The 27,414-nt window shown below is 41.7% G+C and overlaps 1 protein-coding gene across 1 annotated transcript in view; it reads right to left on the reverse strand.

The window, feature by feature from the left end:
- Window positions 1-1,323: 1,323 nt before the first annotated feature.
- IBTK (inhibitor of Bruton tyrosine kinase) overlaps window positions 1,324-27,414 on the reverse strand; it is a 164,125-nt gene continuing 138,034 nt past the window's right edge. The window contains exons 27-29 of the mRNA XM_073626859.1: window positions 9,247-9,315; window positions 6,671-6,803; window positions 1,324-1,781 (exon numbers count right to left, since the gene is read on the reverse strand). Of these exons, the coding sequence (XP_073482960.1) occupies window positions 1,656-1,781; window positions 6,671-6,803; window positions 9,247-9,315 (328 nt within the window). The 3' untranslated portion in view covers window positions 1,324-1,655. The remainder of the gene's footprint in view (window positions 1,782-6,670; window positions 6,804-9,246; window positions 9,316-27,414) is intronic.

Here is a 27,414-nt window from a genome sequence, read left to right on the forward strand (position 1 = left end):
ATTGGAGTCCACCTGTGGTAAATTCAGTAGATTGGACATGATTTGGAAAGGCACACACCTGTCTATATAAGGTCCCACAGTTAACAGTGCATGTCAGAGCACAAACCAAGCCATGAAATCCAAAGAATTGTGTAGACCACAGAGACAGGATTGTATTGAGGCACAGATCTGGGGAAGGGTACAGAAACATTTCTGCAGCATTGAAGGTCCCATTGAGCACAGTGGCTTCCATCATCTGTAAATGGAAGAAGTTTGGAACCCTCAGGACTCTTTCTAGAGCGGGCTGCCGGGCCAAACTGAGCAATCGGGGAGAAGGGCCTTAGTCAGGGAGGTGACCAAGAACTCTGACAGAGCTCTAGCATTTCTCTGCGGAGAGAGGAGAACCTTCCAGAAGAACAACCATCTCTGCAGCACTCCACCAATCAGGCCTGTATGGTAGAGTGGCCAGACGGAAGCCACTCCTCAGTAAAAGGCACATGACAGCCCACCTGGAGTTTGCCAAAAGGCACCTGAAGGACTCTCAGACCATGAGAAACAAAATGTTCTTTTCTGATAGAAGATTGAACTCTTTGGCCTGAATGGCAAGTGTCATGTCTGAAGGAATCCAGGCACCGCTCATCACCTGGCCAATACCATCCCTACAGTGAAGAATGGTGGTGGCAACATCATGCTGTGGGAATGTTTTTTAGTGGCAGGAACTGGGAGACTAGTCAGGATTGAGGGAAAGATGAATGCAGCAATGTACAGAGACAGCCTTAATGAAAACTTGCTCCAGAGCACTCTGGACCTCAAATTGGGATGAAGGTTCATCTTCCAACAGGACAACAACCCTAAGCACACAGCCAAAATAACAAAGGAGTGGCTAAAGGACAACTCTGTGAATGTCCTTGAGTGGCCCAGCCAGAGCCCAGACTTGAACCTGATTAAACATCTCTGGAGAGATCTAAAAATGGCTGTGCACCAAGCTCTCCATCCAACCTGATGGAGCTTGAGAGGTCCTGCAAAGAAGAATGTGAGAAACTGCCAATAGGTGTGCCAAGCTTGTAGCATCATACTCAAAAAGACTTGAGGCTGTAATTGGTGCCAAAGGTGCTTCAACAAAGTATTGAGCAAAGGCTGTGAATACTTATGTATGATTTCTTTCGTTTTTTATTTTTAATAAATTTGCAAAGATTTCAACAAACTTCTTTCACGTTGTCATTATGGGGTATTGTTTGTAGAATTTTTTGAGGAAATTAATCAAAGTGAAGCGCTGTGAATACTTTCCAGATGCACTGTACATGCAAATATATTTATAAAATAACTACGCAAAAAAAAAGAAAATTCTTCCAAACCAGTTTATTTTAAATTCATTATGTTTAAAACAGAAATGTATCCGTTTTCTACACCAAATACTCTGTTCTGTATTAAACCGAGAATGATATTTAATAAACACATAGGACATTTAAATGTCATCTGAAATGTCAGAAAAGCATGTATTCCAGCATATGGTTAACATCATATAGTTGTAACCTGTGCCTTTTTTGGGTTTTCACCAATGTTTTTTAAGAATTAAAACAGATAATGTGCTTTTTCTGTTGAGGGGACTTTAGTACATAACTAAGGCTCCTGGGATATCTTTACAGCACCAAGTTGTTTACATGTGCACATTATAATTAATGCTTGTTCCACATTGGAGCTGCTATTGGCCCTTGTTGTGCACGTTCAATAGTTATATATTCCTCTGGGTTATCCATAGCCTGGTAATGTATCAAAAGATCCTGAATTGCACGTTCTTCAATCTAAAGAAAAGTAAAAAAAAAAGTATGAGTTAAAATCTTAAAACAAGTAACATTACATGCAATTCGTCAAAAAAAAAAAAAAAGTTAGAAATTTTTTTTTCTAGCACTGTACAGCTATATACTGTAGATCAAGGTATATCTAAAGAATTTTTTTTTGTTTTGGATATGGAATGAAAAGGTAAACATCGCAATCATGTTTTTAATGCTCAATAGACTCCATTTCTATATGTCCTGCTTACCCACTGTCACCAGTACAGATATTGATGAGGTGTACAAAACCTTATGGCTGTTACTAAAATAGGTGAGGGCACCTGTTTCGTTGACAGTTGTCTAAAAGGGGATTTTTCTCCACACTTTGGGAAGATTCCACCTATCATATCTCCAGAACAGGAAGTCAAGTAAAATTTTCCCAAAGAGATACAGAGAAATCCTGACAAATGACATAAAAAAAAAAAAAAAAACCTGACAGTGGTTAAAGTGGCAAAAAAAAAAAAAAAAATCAGCTCCACCCACCCTCTCCTAAACACTTACCTGGCTCCTCTTTCGATCCAGTGTTGTGCTCATCCAATGACATCTAATGATTGGTAAGCTGCATTATGATACACTTTTGGTTTTGGGTCTAGTACCGCTTTAAGTGGCAGCTCTGTGCAATACCATTGCACAGAGCAGGCAAGTATAATATATTTATTATCTATAAAAAAAGTATGCTTTTGCAACCTTTTTAATCTTTACCTAACAAAAAAAACTGTTTTTTTTTTCAACTCCCCCTCCCCATAAAACAACCAAAACAGAGAAGTGTACATTGAAGTAACAGCTTGTAGTGCCTTTCAGGAATTCGAGAGGTGAGGCATCTTGAGTTGCCAAGTCTACACTTGGTGACGTTATAAGACTCAGCTGTACTGTTCTACATCTAGATGGGCAATAACATTGCAAAGACCCCGCAACAGCGATATCTTACCACCCCAACAAACACAAGTCTAGTGGGAGATTCCAGTCATCAAACCTTACTTTTACCTGAAATTCCAAATTTGGATGGACTGACATTTTAAAGTTTATGTATAAGCAGAAATAGTATGTTTGTACTTACCTGTAAAATCTCTTGCTTGGAGCCCATTGAGGGACACAGGAACACAGATACTGTCAGGTTACACCACTGCCTACAGGAGCATTGGGCACTGGCAAACAAAAAAAAACTGTAGGCCAATCCAGGATAACCCAATCACTACCCAACATTCTTCAGTTTGTAACAAGCAGTATCAAGAGCTTGAATCATAAACAGAGGGGAAGGGCATGTGTCCCTCAATGGACTACAAGGGCAGGATTTTGTGTCGACAAAAATCCAATTTTCTTCCTTGTTCATCGAGGGACACAGGAATTCGGATACTGTTGGGATGCCCCAAAACAGCATAAAACTGAAGGATAGACAAAACAGCAACAACCACTAACCCGGCCAAACAAGACAGAACTGGGGACCGCCTGCAGCTCAAGAGCCACCTGAAGGAAACACACTCAAATCTGATACCAAAGAGGACCAAGCCCTCTACTGGATAGAGGACTTGTCAAATGACCATTGTGAAGACACAGAATAAACCTGTGATCAACATCAAGAACAAAATGAGAGGAATGACTCAACAAAACATCATCTAACCATAGACCAAGCAAGAAGCTGGGCAACCTGCACCCACCAAGGGGTAGAACAATAACTCCTCCCCCAATAAGCCAACCAAACATGGTTAAGCAAGAAAAGGGAAGAAGTCCTTTTTAGAAACAGGTACCAGACAAGGGACTTGAGAAAGGTCCTTGTACAGGAACGTTTTTGCCTCTACTCACTTGCCCCAATAATGGTTAAGAAAAACCAACTCTGTACCTCAAGGGTTTGGTGAAACAGACCATTACCTCACCAAGGTGAAACTCTTCAGGGTTTAAGAACCCGGATATTGACTAGAAACCACAACCTAAGAATGGTGTGAAAATGACTCCTAAATCACACAGATAACCCAAGATTTGATCTCATGAAGTCAGTATGACTGAAAGGGCAAGCTGCAAGGGAAATAACAACAAGGGTGGGTAGGAGATGAAGTTAGGACCCAAACAAACTGGAAAACTCATTCCCATTGTGGGTCTCACAATGGGGATAACAGGAAAAGGCACTAGTACAGACATTGGAACTGTCATTTTGAGAAGTACGAAGTGCACAGCAGTGACAATGAGGATTCAAAATCCCAAATGTCTGATCAAGTCACGGGGTCCCTGTGGAGGAGGGGAGGGATGACACTTAGGAGTGCCAGGTACCACCAATAACCTTACATGCCACAGAATAGATGACTACTCACTGGGAAAAGTTGGTGGCCAGCAAGGGATACAGCTCTAGAGGTAGAACTGACTGGGTCATGGAAAAGGCCAGAATAGGCTGAATAGCTAGTGAGAGTGCCAGAGGTAAGGGAATATCCTGAACCGCTCCCCGACCCTCCACAGCTCATCGCTCCAATCAGCGTGGAGGATCAGAGCAGGAGAGATGCTGACTGATAGGCAGCATCTCTCCGCTCGGGGAGGAGTGAGAACCGAGCCATCTGCTGTGTTCTGTGGCTCGGTTCTCAGTGCAGAGACGCTGGGGACAGCTACATCGATCTGATGCTGCATTCACCTAGGTAAGTATGAATATATATATATAAAAAAATATATACTTCTCTTTTAAGGAGTACTGTTGTTCAGTAGGATTTTTAAAGGTAAGCACTCCATCTACTGACCTAGTCTTCCTGTTAAGATGAATCACTGGCTGAATCAAAGTGGATCAAGACAACTGTTTAACAAACTCCCCCTCAAAGGGGAACATTTCCACACACACTGAGGTCCAGGACCCTTTGTGGTTCTTCCTTGAATAGCAGGTGTAGTGGAAAGGGCTTTGCAATCGTAGGTGCTCTGAAGAATCCAAGGCTGGAGACAGCGGGCTGATCCTTCAGATGCAGAGTTGTAAGTGCTGCATAAATAAGAGCAGAAATATTCTCTTGTAAGTCTTATGCCCTGTACACACAATAGGATTTTCCAATGGAAAATGTATGATAGGACCTTGTTGTCGGAAATTCCGACCATGTATAGGCTCCATCACACATTTTCTGACACACAAAGTTTGAGAGCTTGCTATAAAATTTTCCCACAACAAAATCCGTTGTCGGAAATTCCGATCGTGTGTACACAAATCCGATGCACAAAGTGCCACGCATGCTCAGAATAAATTAAGAGAGGAAAGCTATTGGCTACTGCCCCGTTTATAGTCCCGACGTACGTGTTTTACGTCACCGCGTTCAGAACGATCGGATTTTCCGACAACTTTGTGTGACCGTGTGTATGCAAGAAAAGTTTGAGCCAACATCCGTCGGAAAAAATCTATGGATTTTGTTGTCGGAATGTCCGGTCAATGTCCGACCATGTGTACAGGGCATAAGACAAACTGTAGATGACTTATTCTTCAAGAACAATCTGAGCAGAGAGAGACAGATTCTGAGATGGTTACAGCAACTGCTTGCCCAGTCTCTTCTAGGGCCACAGGGCGATCAGAGAATGACTATAAAAGAGAGAGTGGGAGCACATTTAGTATCTCTACAGTTAGCATGCATGAGGAATTGGATGAATATCACCACAAAGACTTTTGTGACTGCAGTACAGGCCCCGGATGACATGGCAGGGGATGCAGTTCCACCTGATGGACCTCCAATGGGGTGGGACTTTTAACCACAGGATCACTGGATTCTAGATTACAGACATCAGTGCCTTCAGAGGGTACGGAATACACGTCCCCAGAACTGTTAAGATGACTACGATATGGGGTCACCTATTGCAGCTGGATAGTCCCCCTTGTGTCTAGATGTAGGCATGTTGCGACTGGGTGGCAGTAATGCAACTAAGCTCAGGGTACAGGGCAAGGCCTCAGGTACCCTCAAACTAAGGCAGGCATGTCTCTCTCTTGCAAATCAGGGGCAGCAGTGGGACAATGTTTCTTCTGTGCTAAATAGCAGAAAAGAGTGTGCATGCAACACTCCACTCAGTGGATGACATCAGCACTTAATTTCTTAACCTTAATGCCTATTGTGGTAAAGCTAGAGGCAGGGGGAAACTGAAAGAGCACCCACTAGTGCAATTAACAAGCTATCTCCCAGTGCTCTGCCCCATCAGTCTACTCACAAAGAGAGTCTTCAAACACAGGGCAAGCACTGTGGCAATGCCAACATCTGGACCTGGAATACACTCGATGGCTAACTTGTTACCCAAAGTCTAGAAAGTACCTTATGTGGAACCAAGTATCCAAAGATCACTTCCATGCTGACTCTGTCCAGTAGGAGGGGGGATATGGTTGGACAGGCTGAGGAAAGACAGATCCAGATAGCTGCCATATAGAGACAAGCTCAGACAGTGGTGTAGTGAGGAATTCTGACTGAAGAAAAAAGTTTGAAAAAGAAGCTCTAATACAAATGTCCCTCCTCCTGGGAGGCTAGCAAAACTGAGGCATGATGGGTAGAAGAGGTGTTATGCTGGGTTGGGCCTACAGCTTTTTATTTTTTTTGCCAGCATCTGATCCTCCTGTAGGCCGCAGTATAACACGACAATAAATGACTTCCTGTGTCCATCAATGGACAATTTTTTTTTTTTGCCTTTACATAAACTTTATACCCATGATTAGATTTGTTTAGAACAATTGTTGCATGCAAACATTTTTCTGGCTGTACTTGTTATGAGATGAGCACATTCATGGATTCAGATCAGGCAAAGCAAGGACATACCTAGGCACATAATATCCAGCATGAATACATAATGACCAGCATTAAAACAAGTGTGAAAATATGTTTATGAGGAGCCATAAAACTGCAGTTAATTAATATTGACATCTTTAGTACCTGAATAAGTGCCAAAGGCTTCTCCCGACTCCTTATAAGAGCAGCTTCCTGTTGCTTTTCCTCCTCAACAATGTCAGTAAAAGTGACAGGGACCACTGATGATTTGTTTTTGCTTAGCGATGAAAGCCACGGGCTGCAAAGGTGTTAAGAAAGAGGGTCATAACCCTGGCATCCAATGTTTAAAGGTCCACAGTTTTCATGGTAGATAGCTATCACTACCAGAATGCATACATGCCTCCAAGACCATCACATTTCCATAATCACGAGGGCATCATAGGCGTCTCTCTTGAAGCCCCCACCCACTTAGACAGCCTTGGTACAGCATTAAGCACAGCCAGGGGAGGAAGCAACTAAGAGGCAAAGCACACATCTTTTCCTACACAGATCTCAAATGATGCTTGTATCCAAACAGAATTCAGAATTGCTCTTATTTATCAACATATCTCAAGTAAAAAATGTAGGGGAACTTTACTTTCTAAATCAACATTAACCATTTTTATTCCTTATTCTGCTAACCTTAGTAAATACATAGGAAAGTATGTTAAATTTACTTGCTTTAAACTTTTTTTTTTTATTATTTCGTTAGTTGCCTTCTGGTTTCTGGCCTAGGCCAAAATGATGTCATACATCCCAGGAGTCTTCATTGTGCATTTTTTTTCTTTCATCTGGAGGTAGGTGTTTTCTCAGCTAAGCACGTCTTCCTGCCTGCATGCTTGAGCTAAGGGCAGAGGGATTGCAAGAAGTAAATGCTACATAAATCATCTGCCATTACTCAAGATGGCAGCAGCTAGAAATGCCAGGAAGGGGGGTTCAAAGTTATTTCTCAATAAAATAAAGCATGGAAACATGGATGAATGGGGGAGTTTGCTTAGAATATTAAAAATGAATTAAATAGTGTTTTCTGCTTGTGGTGTTCAAATATGGTTAATTTCAGCTTTAACTGTGTTTTCCAACTTTCACTCTCCAATAATGTTCAGTGGCAGGTTCAAAGTAGATGTAAACACAATTACTAAAATACTAAACACATAAGCATTAAATTGTTGATGTCATTTCAAAGGTCAGATTAAATAATTTAAAATCTGCAGGTTTGCAATTAAGACACCCTGGTAATACTGCCATGTAGCACCTTGTTCAGGCTTTTTCTTTTTTAGCATGACAATATTCTGCTCCTGATTTAAAACTGTGCTCTTGAGTTATTACCCTGTCATCAGGACATCCAATTAAAGCTGCAAGTTGCTGCTTCAACACACATTTAGCAGGCATGGTTCTTTGTTGTCACATCAGGGAACCCACCCTGAGTAATGTCATGTAGCCATTGCTGGACTGCATGCATGTAGACAAGAAGTAACTGCAATGAGGCTGCAGGTGATCAGCAGCACTGCGATGCAAGAAAGAATGAAACAAAAGAGAAAGCAATTTATGATGCAAAGTAATTTAACAAACAGATTGTCATTGCATTAGGGGTAACATCTAATTGAACCTTGACTATAGGCTGTCGGCTAGCAGAGATAGTTCTTATTTTAAACATATTACCATATATACTCGAATATAAGTCGAATTTTTCAGCACTTTTTTTGTGCTGAAAGTGCCCCCCTTGACTTATACTCGAGTCAAGCACTTTTCTGCAGCAAAAAATTTCATTTTCCGAACCGACTTTGGGGCCCCGTATCTCAGGGCCACTTGGAGCTAGGAACCCCAAATTTGGTGTGCAAACCCAGTGAAACTGGTATCATAACATATCCAAAGCTGGAGTTCTTAGCACCAAGTGGCCCTGAGATACGGGGCCCCAAAATCGGTTCAGAAAATGTCATTCTCTGTTGCAGAAAAGTGCTTGACATTTTCTGAACCAACTTTGGGGCCCTGTATCTCAGGGCCACTTGGTGCTAGGAACCCCAAATTTGGTGTGCAAACCCAGTGGAACTGGTACCACAACATATCCAAAGCTGGAGTTCCTAGCACCAAGTGGCCCTGAGATACGGGGCCCCAAAATCGGTTCAGAAAATGTCATTCTCTGCTGCAGAAAAGTGCTTGACATTTTCTGAACCGATTTTTGGGGCCCTGTATCTCGGGGCCACTTGGTGCTAGAAACCCCAGCTTTAAATATGTTGTGGCTGCAAATGGGCACAGTAAGGCATGCAAATGGGCACAGTGAGGCTGCAAAAGGGGCACAGTGAGGCTGCAAAAGGGGCACAGTGAGGCATGCAAATGGGCACAGTGAGGCATGCAAATGGGCACAGTGAGGCTGCAAATGGGCATTGTTGACCCTCTTTTCCACTTACAGTAGCTGTGCATTTCTCACCCTCGTCTTATACTCGGGTCAATAAGTTTTTCCCATTTTTTTGTGGTAAATTAGGGCCTCGACTCATACTCGGAACGACTTATACTCGAGTATATACGGTAATTAACAAGGCCAAAAAAATAAATAAAAAAGGCATGTCATTTTTGTGTTACATTATTATTTTAGGGCTAATGAGTTATTTTACCTATACTGAGTCTAGAACATAGATTGGTACAATTGTGTCTGTATATGCATCAGTTATGTTTTACAGTAGAAATAAATTGTAAAATTGAATTACTTTGAACTGTCTTGCTGTGGCACGTCACATTTCAGCTTGGCTTCCTGGGTCACGGGTTCAGGGGGTCTCCTGACGATAGAAAATAATAAAATGCTGGTTTCAATACGGATATTTTACGGGTTTTCAGCATTCTAGCTTGTAGTAAGTGAATTCTTAGAAACTTGCTTAACACCCAGAACTCACCAATGTTAAAGGGTAGCATTTACCTCTTGTTTTAATGGACACCTGTCATGCGAAAAAGAAGGCTGCCATTTTTTAATCTCTCTCTGAAAATGCTATTTGCCTGGTTGTCATGCTGATGAGGTCTTCCAGCTTTTCTCTGACTCTCGATCTGCACACTTACTCTGGGTCAGCGACTCAAAGCTTTGAAGCCAGTGGGTCGCAACATCCACACAAGCTAGCTTTATTCAGGAGGAAGTCTACAATCATGGCCCTCAATATTTCTTTAATAAAATATTCATCCCAACTCAAGGCAAAAAGGTTTTTTTAATTTTGAATAGAGTAGAAGGGTTTAAACATCAGCCTTAATATCCTGACCATCTCCCCACTGAAGTGATTTCACCGCACTTCGAGTTCTGACACCAGTCACCTCAACGGAAGTGAGGGGAAATCATCTTAATGAAGACACAGACAGCAATAAGAGGTTTATATTGCAGTATGGGTGAAGAGCATGAGTAGACATGAGTAGACACAGATGTTATACAAATCTGACAGTTCTAGACCTTCCCAACCATACTAGAAATACTTTCTTTTCTTTTTTTTGCTATGTTCCCACTGGGGAAACATGCTCTTATTTTCTGTTTACCCATGCACCACCCAGAAAACAAAAAGGAAGCAATGAAGAAAAGGACAGGCAAAAAGTCAACTGGTTTAAATACTGACCAACCTAAGCTTAACTGTTTGAAGCCCGCCTTTTGCAGTTTTACGTGATCTGACACTCCTGGGTAGGGGGCGTGCATGTGTGCCGCTGATGGCTCGCTTCTGGTGCGATTACACACAGCGGAAGCCGATCGGCAAGTGCAGGGTACTCGATGTTCTCTGGCACTCACTGATCAGCAGAGATACAGAACTGCAATCTGCCTATGTAAACAAGGCAGATCGTCATTCTGACAGGAGAGAAGGGATGGAGATGGTGTCCCGGCAAAGCAGGAAATACATTTCTTCCCCTATTAAAGCACCTAACACAGTATAGTAAAACACTGGCTAGGCACACAGCCTAGCCAGTGATATAAGTCACTGATCGAGCCATTACTAGTAAAAAAACAAATGAATAAAAATATCCCATAGTTTGTAGACACTTTAACTTTTGAACAAACCAATTAATATTCCCTTAGTGGGATTTCTTTTCACCAAAAATACGTAGCAGAATAAATATTGGCATAAATTTCTTAAGAAATTTGATTTTTTTTTCTATTTTTTTTTTTTAATTGGATAAGTTTTATAGCAGGAAGTAAAAAATGTCAGTCATTTTTGTTTATAGGGCAAAAAAAAATTAAAAACCGCAGAGGTGACCACCAAAAGAAAGCTGTTTGTGGGGAAAAAAGGACACAAATTTTATTTGGATACAGCATTGCATACAGCATTGCATGACTGCGCAATTGCCAGTTAAAGTAACACAGTGCCGTATCATGTCTTCCGGAGGTCAAGTGGTTAAAGCAGATGTTCACCCCCGAAAATAAAGTTTCCTCCTCGCCAACCCTCCCCTATTTTGTTACCTAAATATCTCCCTATTCTCATTTACATTTTTTTTTTTTGTTTTTTTTTTTTTTTTAGTTAACAGGTTTCGACCTAGCCCCCATGCTCGATTCCCACCTAGGCGAATGATCAGTGCTCTCAATGCCTAGTATGTGACATAGTCTTCCATTCATAAAAGGAGGGAGCAGCCCAAAGTGGCGAATCATCAGGAGGCAGTGGCCTGAATCCAGAAGAGACAGCAGCCTAACAATGTAACAGAAAAAAATGGCAATACGGGAGCCGAGTGGTGGCTGCAGAGAAGTGGATCTCAACAGGACAACGCTGAATCTGATCTGGGTAAGTATCTGAATTGTGCACAACCCAAGATCAGGTAAGCAGAGATTAAAAAAAAAAAGTGAATGAGGGGGTCAAGTTTCTCTTTAACCCCTTCATGACGGAGGGTAAAACAAGTCTCAACACTTGAACACATTTTTGCAACTTTGACAAGTGTTAGTAAAACTGTAGATATCATCACAACTGCTTTGGGCATACACGTAAATTATGTTTTGTACACACACCTTTGTTTATTTTTTTTACTGCAATATTATCTACTACAATATATCTTTTTTGTCTATTCAAAAAAAAAAAAAAAAAATACATGGGTGACTATAAAGTGATTGATCATTTGATAGCCAATCAGAGGCTACACCTAATACAATGATCAGCGGATGTAGCCAACTGGAACAATTTTCAACAGAAGTTGATCATTTGATCACCTTCTGTTTGCTTAGCAAAGGTCACATACCCATTGAAATTTGGTTGAGCAGGTTCGACATATATGCCACAGGTACCACATATTGGTAGAGGTGGCAGGAAAGGGTTAGGCTGGCCATACACTTCATTTTTTTTCTTTCAGCCAGCAGGCAAAAAATAAATGAATAAAAGATCAACTTCTGTTGAAATGTGGCTGGTTCACCAAATTCAATCAGTGTATGGCCAGCTTTAGTTATAGTAAATCAATATTAAAGTAGAACTCCAGGATTTTCAAAAAATCCCCCATTAGTACACCCTCCCCACAAAACACAGTTATCACATTTGTGAAATTTCTTACCATTTAAGAGATATGACTGATTGAATTTTCAGGAAGTCAGTTTTGTGATTCAAAAAGGCAGCCTGTATTCTGAATCATATCCTCTTCTCTCTCTCTAACTGTAATCAGCCTACATTTCCCATGAATCCTTGGGATGGGAGTGAATGTGGGAGGTATACTAGGCTTGTAGTTGTAAACTCGCCCACTTCAACATAAATCACACCCCTCATTCTGCAGGCAGCAAGCCATACATAACACACGGTATGATAGGTTACAGCCCTATAAATGCAAAGCATTTTCATATAAATGCATATTAATATAATATTAATTTAATGCATTTAATAAATGCAAACCAGTGCAGCTTATCACTATCCACCAGTGCCGAATGTCAGGGACCACCTGTCAGGGAGCACCAGTGCCGAATGTCATGGACCTCCAGTGCTGCTTGTCAGGGACCACCATGTCAGGGACCACTAGTGCCACTCGTCAGTTACCACCATGTCAGGGACCACCAGTGCCACTTGTCAGGGACCACCAGTGCAGAACAGGATTATCATCAGTAATTACTTGCATATATACAGCGGGGATCTCCCGCGCTGTCTGGTATTGTTATATGAGAACGCCGAGCGATGATGCCCCCCCATCGTTATAACTGACAGCTCACTGGGGGGGGGGGGACACATCAGCATCGGTGTTCTCATATAACAATAGCGGACACCGTGGGAGATCCCTGCTGGGTAATTTACAAGTAATTACTGATGATAATCCTTGCTCTGCATGGAGATAGCAGGCGGGCGGCAGGGATAGAGTGGAGGGGGACAGAGTAGAGGTGGAATGGGGGCGGATTGCTGGCCCCTGGAGTGAGGAGGAGGAGAAGGGAAGAGAGATGAGAAGGACACCTCCTCCATGGGCGGCACAGACCGGGGGCTGTGAGATCCCCTTCCACCCACAACATGTCTGCTTCCTCCTGCTTGGCTTTCTGAGGACTACAAGGGGGCGTCAAACTGCTGGCTTTGCTGAGGAGAGGGATAGAAGCCAGCACTCTTACAAACAGGATGTCAGCAGGCAATAACAGTTTTTCAGCAAGTTCCGCAGCCTATTACAGAGGAACTACAGAGCTCAGAAGAACATGGATGGCAAAGTAGGTGAAGGTAGGAGATCAGCAAAAAGGACATGGAAAAAAAATTTGGCCAGAGTTCTGTTTTAAAGAAAAAATTTTGGCTTTGTTGTAGTTGGACGTGAAGCTCAATAGTGCAAACTGGCTACACAATAAATCTTTAAACACATATATTTACACCCAGCAATGCCATTATGACAAGCTCAAACATAAGGAACACTATCAGACCACAGGCTTTGCTCATGCTAACAATAACTGGTCTTTACAAGCAGCCACCAGCTGCCGTCACAGTTCAGTATTCCGACAGCCACAAGTACTGACTGCCCAAATACAACAGGTGCTGGGGCAGAATTGAACAGAACTGAATTAAAAACTCTACACTCCAGTACATAAAGTAAGTAGCAAATTTTTAGATAAGATTTTCATACCTACAAGTTGTCAAGTTCTGCGAGTTTAAGCGGAGCGCCACCCAAAAGGAGAAGCTCTGCTTATCTACCCCCAACCCCGCCACATTTGGCACCTTTCGGGAGGAGCACATAGCCACTCCCACTTCCAGGTAACTTTGGAGTGGCAAACTCAGCTGTAAGTTTGGCCCCCTCCTTCTTCCCCTGCAAACTGGGCCATTCACAACGTGCAGCGCGCTTCACGCATTCGCACTAGCGAATCGGCTGTGAAGCAGCAAGACTTCACTGCCGGTTTCCCTTAGCTGACATGGTAGCAACAATATCCGAGAGCCAATTGAAAAATTGGCTCAGGCTGACATACATACACTTATAACATTGTTATATGGTTCATTTCTGATCATTTACATATTAGCTTTTTTGATTAATAGCAAGCTGCATTCATAACTTGGTGAAGACGTTTTAACTAAACAAGAGACGCAGCAGGTTCCAGAACACTGAGATTCCAGATGGTGTTATTAATTTCCCCAAATATTATGTATGCCCTTCATGGAACCTTCAGGTCTTGAACATATCTACTTACTTTATTTCTGATTTCTCACAGTGTACCATTGTATGTTATTTGAGATGTGACCATCACTGTGATGTGCTGTTATGTTGGAATGAATATTAATAAAACCTTTTGTAAAAGAAAGATCGGCTTGGGTGAGGACACCACTGGATTAGTGGACAGGTAAGCGTCCTAAAATTAAAAGTCAGCAGCTGCAGTATTTGTAGCTGCTGACAATTTTTTCTGAAGTAGTCTGGAGCTACGCTTTTCCCTGAACACCTAGGAATATTTAGGCTTTCTCTGAGTGCATGTTTCTTATGGGTCAGTGATTTAATGTACTGAAGTCAGCATGGGGCTTACACTTGTGCGAGGGCTGTGTTTGCTCGCAAGGGATGTACAGGTGTTCCATGCATTCACACGCGGGCAGTACCATTTATGTCAACTGGGATGCAGCAGCTGCACAGACACAGCTGCTGCTGCCAATTTGAAATCTGTGTGGGCGCATGTCCCCGAACGACAGTGTGAGAGTTTGGAGACACGCACCCATACAGGTGTGGAATTGGAAGCAGTGCCTGTGTCCATGAAGCTGCTTTGTCCCAACTGACATGAAAGAGACTGCCTGCTTGCAGATGCACAGAACACCAGTGCATCCCAAGCATGTAAGCATGACCCTCGCACGGGCGTATGCTTAAGTACGCCCATGTGAACGAGGCCTAATACCCAGACAACCAGCCTTTTCAGAAAAGCAGCGATAGCTTGGTATTTCACCGGTGATAGATTTATTTCATTTTATTTTTCTTACATTTTGCAGCTCCAGGTAATGCCTTGCTGAAACCTTTTTGGGGCTCCCAGCATAGCCATGGGGTGTGATATAAAAAAAAAGATAGGGGGCCCTGCATGCTCCAATCTGCTGTCATTGCCAGTGCACCCTACAGCACTTCCACCCACACAGTCAAGATGAGAGAAAGGCATGGCAACAATTTGATCTGATTATATGTAATCATGCCCAGATTACAGTGCCCACAAGAACTCATCAGTTACCAAATGAGTTTATTTACATTATATTCTGAATTTGCAAGCTAAATGAGGCAAAAATTAAATCGCCGAGATTCAGAAACAAAAATTATTTTATATTTGTTCCAACTGTACTTTTATACACGACCCTACTGGAGTTTCATTTTGTTTAATTTAGAAACTGTTACACAGTCCTTCATTTTACTGTGGAAAAGGCTATATTTGAGGCCAGACAGGCTGTGGTTTGGAAAGAATTGAGCTCAGTTAAAGCTTTGAAACTTTTAAGTTAGCCGCATCTTATAATTCACGAGTGTCAGAGCTTCCTATGAATGGGTTTATGAGAGAAAGATTTGTGTTATTTATTGAGGAAAGTTCATACCTATTCTGCAGATAACATTTTTTTTATCCTTTTTTGTATACAAAATTCACTGTCAATTCGCTCGGTTTAGAAAACTTATGGGGTCCATTTTTAAAGCAGCGAGTGTGATTTTCACTATTCTCTGGTAGAGAATGTTTGCTGGCTGTCAGATTCACTGCTTTATAAATATGCCCCTATACCTTTTAATGCTGTATAATATAAGCTGCAATCGACTTTTGACATGGATAAATTTTCAGTGAGGTATTAAAATTGAAGGTGCCAACAGAGATCTAGTAGTGCTACTAAAAGGTACCAGTTAGAAACCTTATGCAAGATACAATACCTTTAAAGTTCAAATGTAAAACATACTGTATATCAAAGCCCAACTTACTTGAAATAGTTTTGGCCAAGCTGGCCCAAACAAACCATTTCCTAACTGTGGCCACTCGCAGTGCTGTATAAGCTGTAAGTAGCAGTAGCTACATACAGTGCTGTGTTCCGGCAGTAGTACGGGGGACTTTTCTTCCCATTCCTGAAACAAAATTGAGTCGGGCTGGGCAAGGCTTAGTCATAGAAAGCCTTGTATATTATCAATGAATAGAAGGCTTCCTCTTGTTGGCTTATCATCTCCCGACCTCTTCAAGGTAGCCCTACCCCATAAAAAGATTGAATCTCCTATGACTCCTACCTTTACCTAGTGAATAGGACCTTATTGCAGGCCCTGGGCACTTAAGTCAATTGAGCAGGACCACAATCCCTCTGCACACCAAAGGTGCCCCCCCTATTCCTTGGAGTGAGGGGACGTCTGCTGGCCTTTGTGGTAACATCTATCAGTTCAAAGGGGCACACAATAGAATTTCTATCTCTACCCCTCCTTGATTTTTGCCTTCCAATTTGTCAGCTCTAGACCAGAAGGTGGCAGATTTTATTATCGCCTTGCACCAACTTCAGGCACAAGGGGTGGTTGCACCACTTCATTTAGAATAAATTCAAGATTTCTATTCAAACCTATTTACAGTTCCAAAACCAAATAGAGGCATTAGCCCAATGCTTGATCTAAAATTCCAGATGGAATTAACAAGATCTGTCATCGCTTCTCTGGATGAAGGGGAATTTCTGGCATTAGCAGACATACAAGATGCCCATCTACACATTCTTATCTTCCCCTTACATCAATGCTTTGCATGTTTTGCTGTGGGAGACCCATACCATTGGGGCTGGCCTCTACACCCCAAGTTCACAAAGGTGCTTGCCCTGCTCTTCTTCGAGCCCAGAACATTAATATCACAGGTTATCTGGATGACCTCCTACTAAAGGATTCCTTAGCCTCAACCTGGTTTGCCAACATCAAAAGAATGATTCAGTTTCTTTAAACCTTTGGCTTAATAATTAACTTTCTATAGACTACTCTCCAGCTCTAAACACGTAATAAACAATCTTTGTGCGCCACCAAAAAAAACAAAAGAAAATACAAATTTTAGAGCTGCAGCATACATCAGTATTGTGTTCCCACACCAAACCATCAATAAACAACCGTGTTGCACTACTCCAAAAATATATAGTAAGTTCCAAAATGGATATCAATCAAAACCATGAATAACACCATTACCTGTAATCACATTAAGTAAATGTGTAGAGCTTACTACTCATAGAAACACCACAGAAACTTGTTTTAATTGAGAGTCCAATCCAAAAGTTCATCAATAATTCTCATATTCAGTGCTTCTGAATCGATGCTCCATCAAAAAGTGTAGTGTTCCTCCACCAGTAAGAATACTTGCACACCTGACCCGTGGACCTATATAAACATACAGGTCATATTGCGCTTTGTCCAATTGTCTAGTAATTCCTCTTCATATACTCCACTTTGTCCAATTGATGATGACTCTTACCCCAAGGAAGTCACGTGGGCAAGTGATGTAATCCGTAGGGCGGAGCCAGGTGACATCACTTTCCAGTCTGGAGCTAAACCAGAAGTGTGTGTTTTTAATGCTGGTAAGGAGTCTGTGACTCGATTTTAATATGTGAGTATGCTAAATTGTGGATTTTTTTTTAAATTAGTAATAAAAGGTACTGCACTATTGAAGGCTTCTTCTTTCCTCTTTGAGCATTCTATACAGTGGTATGGAAGGATGCTTACAATTTAAAGGAGACCTGCCGATAATTTAAAGGGCACCTGTCTAATCATCATCTATTGGAGATATTGGATTATATGAGAGGAGGCATTACCAGGCGATTGGACAAAGCGCAATGTGACCTGTATATTTAAATAGGTTCACTGGTCAGATGAGCGAGCATTCCTACTGGTGGGGGAGTACTTCACTTATTGATGGAGAACAGATTCAGAAGCACTGCATATGAGAATTATTGATGAACTTTTGGATTGGACTCGTTTAATAACAAAAATTGTGTTTTTATGAATAATTATATATGTACATTTATTTGAGGTGACCTAATCTTGGACACAGCCCAACCCAAAATGTTCCTTCCTCAGGAAGAAGTTGCTTTCCTAAGGTGCCACACGAGGATCCTTAGATCAAAATTGGCACACCTCAATTTGATTATGCATGAGGGCTCTGGGCTTGATAATATCCTCCTTCCAGGCAGTTCCCCTTGCCCAGTTTTACTACAGACATCTTCATTACAACATACTCAAGACATGGAACAAGCAAATCTAATTCTCAGATTACCCAATGCTTTTGTCCAGCTAGACAAAGCGCTCGCCAACATGATGGATCTCCTGTCCTGTAGTAGGGAAATGCTTTCCTTCACATGCCTTGGATGGTGGTGATGATGGTGTCAAGCTTACAGGCTGGTGTAGAGTTTACAATCTCCTCACTGTCTACGGGACCTAGTTCCAAAAGGAGTCAAAACTTCCCATGAGCATTCTGAAACGGAAAACCATCAGATTTTCTCTGCAACACTGGACCTCTTTTCTGCCAAGTCAATCAGCCAAGACACAGTCAGACAATGCCACAGCAGTGGCCTACATAAACCCAAAGGGGGGTATCAGAAGTCAAACTGCCCTTAAAAAAAAAAGTTTGATACTCTTCTTGGCACAGACTCACATTTCAGTTCTCTTGAACATCCACAACTGGCAGGCAGACTTGCTAAGCCAACAATGCCTAGACCTGGGAGTGTGGTCGTTGCACCCAGAGATCTTTTAATATCTCTGTCAAAAAGGGGGGATAGAGATGTGAATATCCAACAAGCCTGAATAAATTTGAGGCCAAAACCAGGGATATTCTAACATTCAAAGTAGATGCTCTGGTGATTTCTTGGACTCCATTCAAGCTGATTTATGCCTTCCTTCCAATGGAGATCCTCCCTTGACTGCTATGCAAGATAAGAGTAGGAAACAGTACTGGTGATTGTCATCACACCAAGTTGGCTCTAAAGTTACTGGCTTGAACAGCATGATAATTGAAACCCAAGTTCTAAATAGAGGCATTTCTGACATTCCCACTTTAATCAAAGCAAGAAAATCTAACTCCTGCAAGATTTACCATCACATTTGGAAGTCTTACTTTGCCTGGTGCAATGGCAAGACGCTAATTCCCAGTAAATGGTTTATCTCTTGTATTTTAGCCTTTCTTCAGTCTGGTATTGACCAGCATCTGGCCCTGAGTGGGGACAAGTACCAGTCTTATCCATTTTATTCCAGAAATCTTTTTCTCTGCAATGCCTATTCAAGAGTTTTTTTTTGTCCAGGGCGTTGCTTATATAAATCTCCCAATTGGACCTCCTATGTCACTTTGGCATCTTATCCTGGTACTATGTTCTTTAGTGACCCACCTTTCAAACCAATTAGAGGCACATCCATTGGTAGGCCTCTTTTGTAAGGTTTCCTTCATAGAGGCCAGTACATCTGTTAGGTGTCTTTCCGAGTTGACAGATCTTTTGTGTAAAGAGCCCTTTCTTGTTTTGCACAAGGAAAGAATTGGTTTTGAGATCACAACCTTTCTTCCTACCTAAAGTGATTTTTTCTTTCCACCTGATAAGGAGAGTAACCTTCCTTACCTTTGTCCTTCTCCAAAACAGGACAGGGAAATTGAACCTCTCTTTGTTCTGCCTGTGGCCCCTTGTAAAGGGCATTCTGCTTCCTGCTCCACCATTGCCAGGTTTGATCAGACAGCTTATCTCCATTAGGGACAGAATTCCTTCGGTCCCTATTAGAGCCAGTTTCTCCAAGGCTGTCTCTTGGACTTTTAAACATCAAGCATTTGCTTCTCAGATTTGCAAGGCTGACACCTGGTGCTCTGTTCACACATTCTCAAATTTCTACCAGGTGGATGTTCAGGACTCTAATAATGCAAGCTCCAGCTACAAGGTGCTTCAAGCTGTTATCTGAGGTTCTTGTTTGCGTTCCTTAACCCTTTTTATGTTGCTACCCACCCTTTGGGTAAGTGCCATTGTCTATGAATACAAGTCCTGTGTCCTGTACTGTACAATTAAGATAACAGGAGGTTTGACTTACCTGTAAATTCCTTATCTTGGAATACAGTACAGTACACAGGCCCCCCCTTGTGTGTCTCAGCCCGTTTTCTTTTACTGGAGTCTCAGAGTGGTCAGGGTTATATAGGTGCACTCTAGGGGCGGCCCTAGCAAGTTTTTGGCAGTAGCAGTGTTGATGGGATCTCTGCAATAGATAAACCAGTATGACACGTAGGATGCCTTATAAAACCTTCTTTAGAGCTTGTGATCAATTTGCAACAAAGATAAAAAATTGTATATGAAGAAAGCATTATGTATTGTTTCTAAACAAAATATGGTACTTTACCAATATATAAGCAGCACTTGCACTGGTACAATCACATAAAATGTTAATAGTCATACCTAAAATAAAGTAAGCTCTACCAAGTATTACTCAATAGTGATATGTTACTCCTTCCAGAAAAACTGTTTTTGTCTGCTATCAATTTCTCAATAAAACCTCTAAGAAAACATTGCTTAGAGCTGTGCCTAAACAACTCTCACCAGAACAGTTAGTAAACAAAGGTTTGCTATAATCTGTGTGTCCATAGTCAGAAAAGATGACACTGGATTTGGTATAGTGTGATCAATAATTTGCTCGCATTAAAATGGATTTTTGCTTTTTTAAGCATCAAACCAATGCTTACTGAATGCATGGTAAATTCATTTTTGAAAAAAAGGGAGGATGGAACATATCTTGTCACAAATACAGGGATCAAAAACTTTTTATCATAATGCAAATTTGTTATAGCAGGACACTAGCAAAATCAACCTCCATAAATCATCTTTTCCATACATCTTCTATAAAGTCACCTCCACATAAATAGTAACTGCTACTTATCCATCTGATGGGGGGCAATAGGAGAGAAGATTGCTGCTGACATTCTCCTCATTTAGTCACTTCTTCTTCTCCAGCCTGCCTATTGGACAATTAAGTCACAGCAGCACTCTGATGAGGTTATCCCTGTGCTCTGCTCTGTGAGCATGTTTACACTGTTTGACAAAACTGCAAAGCAATAGAACCCTGACTGGTTAAGAGTTAGTCATCCCTTTCCCAGTCTGAGTGCTTCTGCATATCTCCAAACCCAAGGAAATGTCCCAGGATTTGACCAAAATTCTGATATCCCGCTGCTGGGTGCTGGAACCCTTGCACCTGGCTGCGAATGCTAACTGGCAAAGTTAGCAAGATGGACAGGGACAAAGACAATAATTGCAAGTTGGCTTCTCCTCTCCCTGCATGTGCACTCACTTTCCTTGTGCATTTGTGCTCCTGTATAACTAGCCATGATTTGAAAATCAAAAGGTGGAGTCAGAAGATCAAAAACGAGGAAAACAGGACCTGTGGAATGAAGAGCAAGAGAGGACAGATCCTTTAAAATAGTCCCAGAGGAACCAGGTCAGGGTTGGAAGGCAGAAGTCAGTTGGAGCACATTGTGGATTTAAAGGGAAGATAGTCAGTGGTACTGAACCATAGCTGTGCAGAAAGGAAAAAGATGTGCAGCAAAAAAAAAAAAAAAAAAAAAAAAAACATAGGAGATCACCATAAGTGAAGCAGGTGGAATTAGAAGGAGAGAAAAGGCAGGAGAAGCAGAGCAGACCAGGGAAACACATGAGCTGCTATTCTTCCTCTGTTCTGCACAGTTTACAGCTTTAAAAAGGTACACCCCCATAGTGCCCAAACCATTTTTTTCACTTGACAATGATGGGACACTGAAGCATTTTCCCCTACCAATGGTGGCAGGTCATTTTTCCCTTCCACTGACCTCTGATACTGGGACATTTTTTTCACCTACTGACCAGTGACACCAGAGTAGTTTGTTTTAATTCCACTGACTACTAACACGAGGCATTTTTTTACTTTCACTGACACTAGGCATTCTCTTTTTTCCCACTGTACAGCTATATAAGGGGCACTATGACACATACTCTTGACTGCTGCACATACACGTCCTAACCACTGACCTCTATATGAAATTTTACATCGTGCTAACCACTGTACTCTGTAAGCTCTGCTGTACGTTACATACTGCTGAGAAATTTGGTTATTCTTTCAACATTCACTGATTATTTAGTTTCCATCTGTTTTAATGAATAAAAAGGGTTAGTTTCTCGGTCTATATTCTTTAGGTTTATCTGTGTTTGTGAGGCTTTCACTAATAACACAGTAATTAGTAAGTATTTTGTAGATGCAATGACTGTAACAAATGTGTGCACTATATACTTTGAGTAGTCTCAGATTCTAGTTAACCATGCCTCATAAAGCCACACCTAATATTTAGCATGATGTTTCCCCTCACCTAGGTGTAACTCTTTCTTAAGTTCTAAGTTGGATGGTATACTTCTGTACAGGGAATTGTATAAAAAAAAAAATTAAACCCCATTATTCAATCATTTATGGCAACTATATTTAACATGCATTTAATGACTTTTTATGAATACATCAATGGCTTATATTTTTCTTTAGCTTTGCCTGGAGCTCCACTTTAAGAAGGGGATATTATACTTTAGATTATATCCATTGCCAATAATTCCTTTAATTTACCCCAAAACAAGCTATAGCGTTTTAGAGCAGCTTCACACTGGGGCGGTTTTCAGGCCCTTTAGCGCTAGAAATAGCCTCTGCTAAGTGCCTGAAAACCACCCCCCATTCATACCAGTGTGTCTTCACACTGGGGCTGTTTGTTTGCAGGAAGCTCCAAAAAGCGATTTGAAAGCACCGTAAAACATGAGTTTTTTTTGGCGTTAAATGCGCCCCGCTAGCAGACAAAAAGCGGCACAAAAGCACTGCTTAAACGCTAAAGTGCTGCTAAAACGAGATGCGTTTTAGTGCTAAGGGCAGGCACTTTCAGTGTGAAAGCAGCCTTAATGCATCAGTCTACTCTAAGGATCAATGCTATTAGCATATCTAAAAGCCTGTACTAGGAGATGGTACAGTAAATAGGAAAAAAAATCTATTTTGTATGTTAGCGTGTGTGTGTGTACACTATCACAAACAGCCCTAGACTCCAGATTAAGATCACCTGCAGTATGATGTCTTATGCAACAGCACTCTCTGGTGATCATATATATTATTTCCTCAGTAAAATAATGGCACAATGGAACTCTGTATTCCCCCATCTAGGGAAACAATTTGAAGGGAAATATTTGCACCATCATTAATTACCCTCCTGATAATGATACTCAAAAGAAAAAAGGAAATAAAAAAAAAAAAAAAACAGGCAATAATTAATACATACACCTTCTGAGTTTATTCAATCAAATGTTATAGCTGTAATATAATCCTCAAAGAAATTAAAGTGTAGGAAGGAACATGTTAAATAATTAACTCAAACTAGGGTACTTTAATGACTCAAGAAAGTATTTCAGTAGTTAGGGCCTGTGTCTACAGGCTTTGGGTTTGCGTCAAAGGGCAAATGCGCTTGCTCTCAGGTACATACCTCCTGCACTTAAAGTGGAACTTAGACCCTTTTCACACTGGGCCAGCAGGTCCGTTAGCGGTAAAGCGCCTCTAGTTTTTGCACTATTAACCCCCAAGAAGGGGTTAACAAGTGGGTTAAAAGCGCCCATGTTGCGGCGTTTCCGAAGTGCTGCCCATTCATTTCAATGGGTAGGGGTGATGTATACACAAAGATGCTGCTTGCAGGACTGTTTTTCCCGTCAGTGCACCGCCCAGGTATAAGACTGCTTTCACACTGAGGTGCTTTACAGGTGCTATAGCGCTAAAAATAGCGCCTGCATAGAGCCTCTCCTCTCACTCCAGTGTGAAATAGCAGCGCTTTACTGCCGACGCCCTCAACGCCCCAGTGTGAAAGTAGCCTAAAAGCACTTGGGCTTTCACACTGGGAAGGCATGAGAGGCAGTTTTCAGGCGCTTTACAGGCACTATTTTTAGCGCTAAATGTCTGAAAACTGCCTCAGTATGAAAGGAGTCTAAAAGGTAACTGATAAAAAATTATGAGCAGGCAGATCTTTTTTGCAGAAGAGACATGCAATGTTAGCACTTGCCTGCCAACTCACAGCCTTCTACTGAATACACACTGAGCTGGGCATTCCTGTGACACTCCAGCTGTACCTGAACAATGGACTCCTAGCCACCAGCCAATCAAAAGGCTGAAAACACAGTATCTGGAAATCTGGAAGTAGCCAGGGAGAAGATTACATCAGCCAGCAAGGGATGTAACTGCTGCATCGCAGGAATGAGGTATTTCTTAGTTTAGTTCAACGTTAAAATCAGTTTGGGACACTTCTGAGATCATTCAGATTTCACTGACAGGTGCAACTGACCTCCTAAACTGTGTCAACCTGCTTCTGGGTTTCTATTGACTTGTATGGTGAGAGAAGCATTTCTGATGGGAAAAGTCCATCAACACAGACCTAAGCTCAGCTACAATACAGCATTTATTGCTGGAGAATGAAAGCGGTAACCAATTGAAGCAAACTGTGATCTATGACTGGCCTAGCGTTGGCAGCAATTTTGAATATTGTTAGATGTGTTTTTACTTCACTCGCTGGAGGATGTTCCCTGTGGTCTCTTCAGTTTGAAGTAGCTGTATTATAGATGTGGACTGTCCTGGCCCTTGCACTGAGTAACACAATCTGCAGGAGACTGGGCTGTCTGTAGTAAGTTTTACTTACTGATTCTTGTGCTCATTTTTGCAGTTTTTTGGGGAAAGGTCATTGTAAAAAGACCCCTTCTGCAGACTAAGGGTGGCATCTGTGTAAATTCCAAACTCTCTTGGACTGTTGGCATTGTCGCACATCTAGAATGTCACCCATCATCATCAACCCCCCTGGACTAATATACAGGGGGTCCCCGACTTACGAACATCCGTGTTGCGAACAACCCCTACTTACGATCGGGGCACGAATGACATCACTGCTGGCCGAATCTTCCTCTCCTGAGCCTTTCCTCCATTCCTGGCTTGGCTGCGGGTCCCCTTCGTCCTCCTGCCTGCCCATCCACAGGCGTGGTATGGTCCGGTGGCCTGCCAGGCCGCTATAACTGCCCGTCGTGGCCGAGGCCTTATCCGGCCTAGTGCGGCCTAACGAAGCCTCCAGGATCTCTGGTCTTTCCTGCGCCGCTGCCCCGCGAGGGTGCACCCGGCCTGCCTGGCCTCTGATGGCTGCTTTCACCATCCATCTCCCTGCTGTGCCATACAGTGTACCTCTCTCTGCTGTCTCCTGTCGCTGCCACCATGAAAATAGTGAGAGGGGAGAGCTGTGCTCAGCTGCGCTCCTGGACTCCTGTTTTGGAGGTGACAGGGTCAATAAAGAGAACCTGTCACCTCCAATTGCTATCACACAGGGAATTGTTTCCTCCTGTGTGATAGCAATAAAGTTAAGTGAAAAAAAAATTGATAAAAAAAAATAAAAATAAGAAATACAGTAATAATTAAATTAATAAAATAAAAAAAATAATTAAAAAAAGTAAGTAATAAGAAAAATAATATTAAAAATAAGAAAATTATACAAAAATAAAAAAAAAAAGTAATCGACAAGCTACAAATAAATACAAATAAAAAAAGTGATTAAAAAGTAAAAAAATAAAAGAAACAAAAACATATTTGAACTAACCATGCCGCCCCTGCCATCCGGTTGCCTTTCTCTGTTGATTTGGGTTTACATCCTGTTTCTGAGACTAGATTTGCACTTAAAAAAGGTACTGTTCCGACTTGCAAACAAATTCGACTTAAGAACAAACCTACAGTCCCTATCCTGTTCGTAACCCGGGGACCCCCTGTAATCCCCCCAAAACATATGCTCACCTATATTCAGCAACAAGTTAAAAACGACCAATGCTAAAGATGAAATACATTCCCTTCCCCACTCAAAGGAAGCTCCTCTACCAAACTTGCACACGCTGATGCTTCTCCATTCAAGACACCCCTAGTTGACATACCCATCCCCTTACCTTTCCAACTCGCATAACGATAACCTTCCTCATCTTTTTTTCCTTTTTTGCTTCCTAGCTCTCATCCTCAGATGCCTGAAATAATGGCATGACACTAGTAACCCCACACTATATACACACACACACACACAGTATATACCAGCTACTTTATTAGGTACACCTGTTCAATTGCTTGGTAACACAAATTGCTAATCAGCCAATCATATGCCAGCAACTCAATGCATTTAGGCATCTAGACGTGGTGAAGACGACTTGCTGACATTTAAACCGAGCATTAGAATGGGGAAGAAAGAGGATTTAAGTGACTTCGAACGTGACATGGTTGTTGGTGCCAGCAGGGCTGGTCTGAGTATTTCAAAAACTGCTAATGCACTGGATTTTCATGCACAACCATCTCTAGGATTTACAGAGAATGGTCCGAAAAAGAGAAAATATCCAGCGAGCGGCAGTTGAGTGGACAAAAATGCCTTGTTAATGTCAGAGGAGAATGGGGAGACTGGTAAGAGATGATAGAAAGGCAACAGTAACTCAAATAACCACGTGTTACAACCAAGGTATGCAGAATACCATCTCTGAAAGAACACCAAGACCACTCCAGATAAGAACAGGAAACTGAGGTTACAATTCGTATGGACTCACCAAAATTGGAAAAATGTTGCCTGGTCTGATGAGTCTCGATTTCAACTGCGACATTCAGATGGTAGGGTCAGAATTTGGCATAAAACATGAAAGCATGGATCCATCCTGCCTTGTATCAACGGTTCAGGCGGGTGGTGGTGGTGTGTGGGATATTTTCTTGGCACACTTTGGACCCCTTAGTACCAACTGAGCATCATTTAAACGCCACGTCCTACCTGAGTATTATTGCTGACCATGTTCATCCCTTTACGACTACAGTGTATTCATTTTGTGATGGCTACTTCAAACAGGATAATGCATCATATGTCTCAAAGCTCAAATCATCTCACCACTGGTTTCTTGAACATGACAATGAGGTCACTGTATTCCAATGGCCTCCACAGTCACCAGATCTCAATCCAATAGAGCACCTTTAGAATGTGGTGGAATGGGAGATTTGCATCATAGATGTGCAGCTGACAAATCTGCAGCAACTGTGTGATGCTATCATGTCAATATGGACCAAAATCTTTGAGGAATGTTCCCAACACCTTGTTGAATCTATGCCACGAATAATTAAGGCAGTTCTGAAGGCAAAGGGGGGGGGGGGGGGGTCCAACCTAAGTGGCCAGTCAGTGTATATCACACAACTATTTTAAAATAATGTTATATTTTCCTTCCCAATGTACACAACCATATCCCTTGCCTCTATATCTACCATTCAATAAAACAGCATGCATTTCCTGGTAAAATTTTTGAAAGGGATGACATTAAAATGGCAAAATGTTGTAATAACATTTATTCATGAAATGCATAAGAATAAAGGCAAGAAAACGTCAAGAATGCAAAAGGTATTTGTGGCTGTTGCTGTTGGAATCTTAGACTAGCTTATTTTTCCTTTCGAATTCTATTTTTATTTTTGGTCGCTTTAGAATGTTTTTCTTTTTTTTGTCCTCTTTGAAA

The sequence above is a fragment of the Aquarana catesbeiana genome, linkage group LG04 (assembly GCF_042186555.1).
Source record: "Aquarana catesbeiana isolate 2022-GZ linkage group LG04, ASM4218655v1, whole genome shotgun sequence".
Classification (NCBI taxonomy): Eukaryota; Metazoa; Chordata; class Amphibia; order Anura; family Ranidae; genus Aquarana; species Aquarana catesbeiana.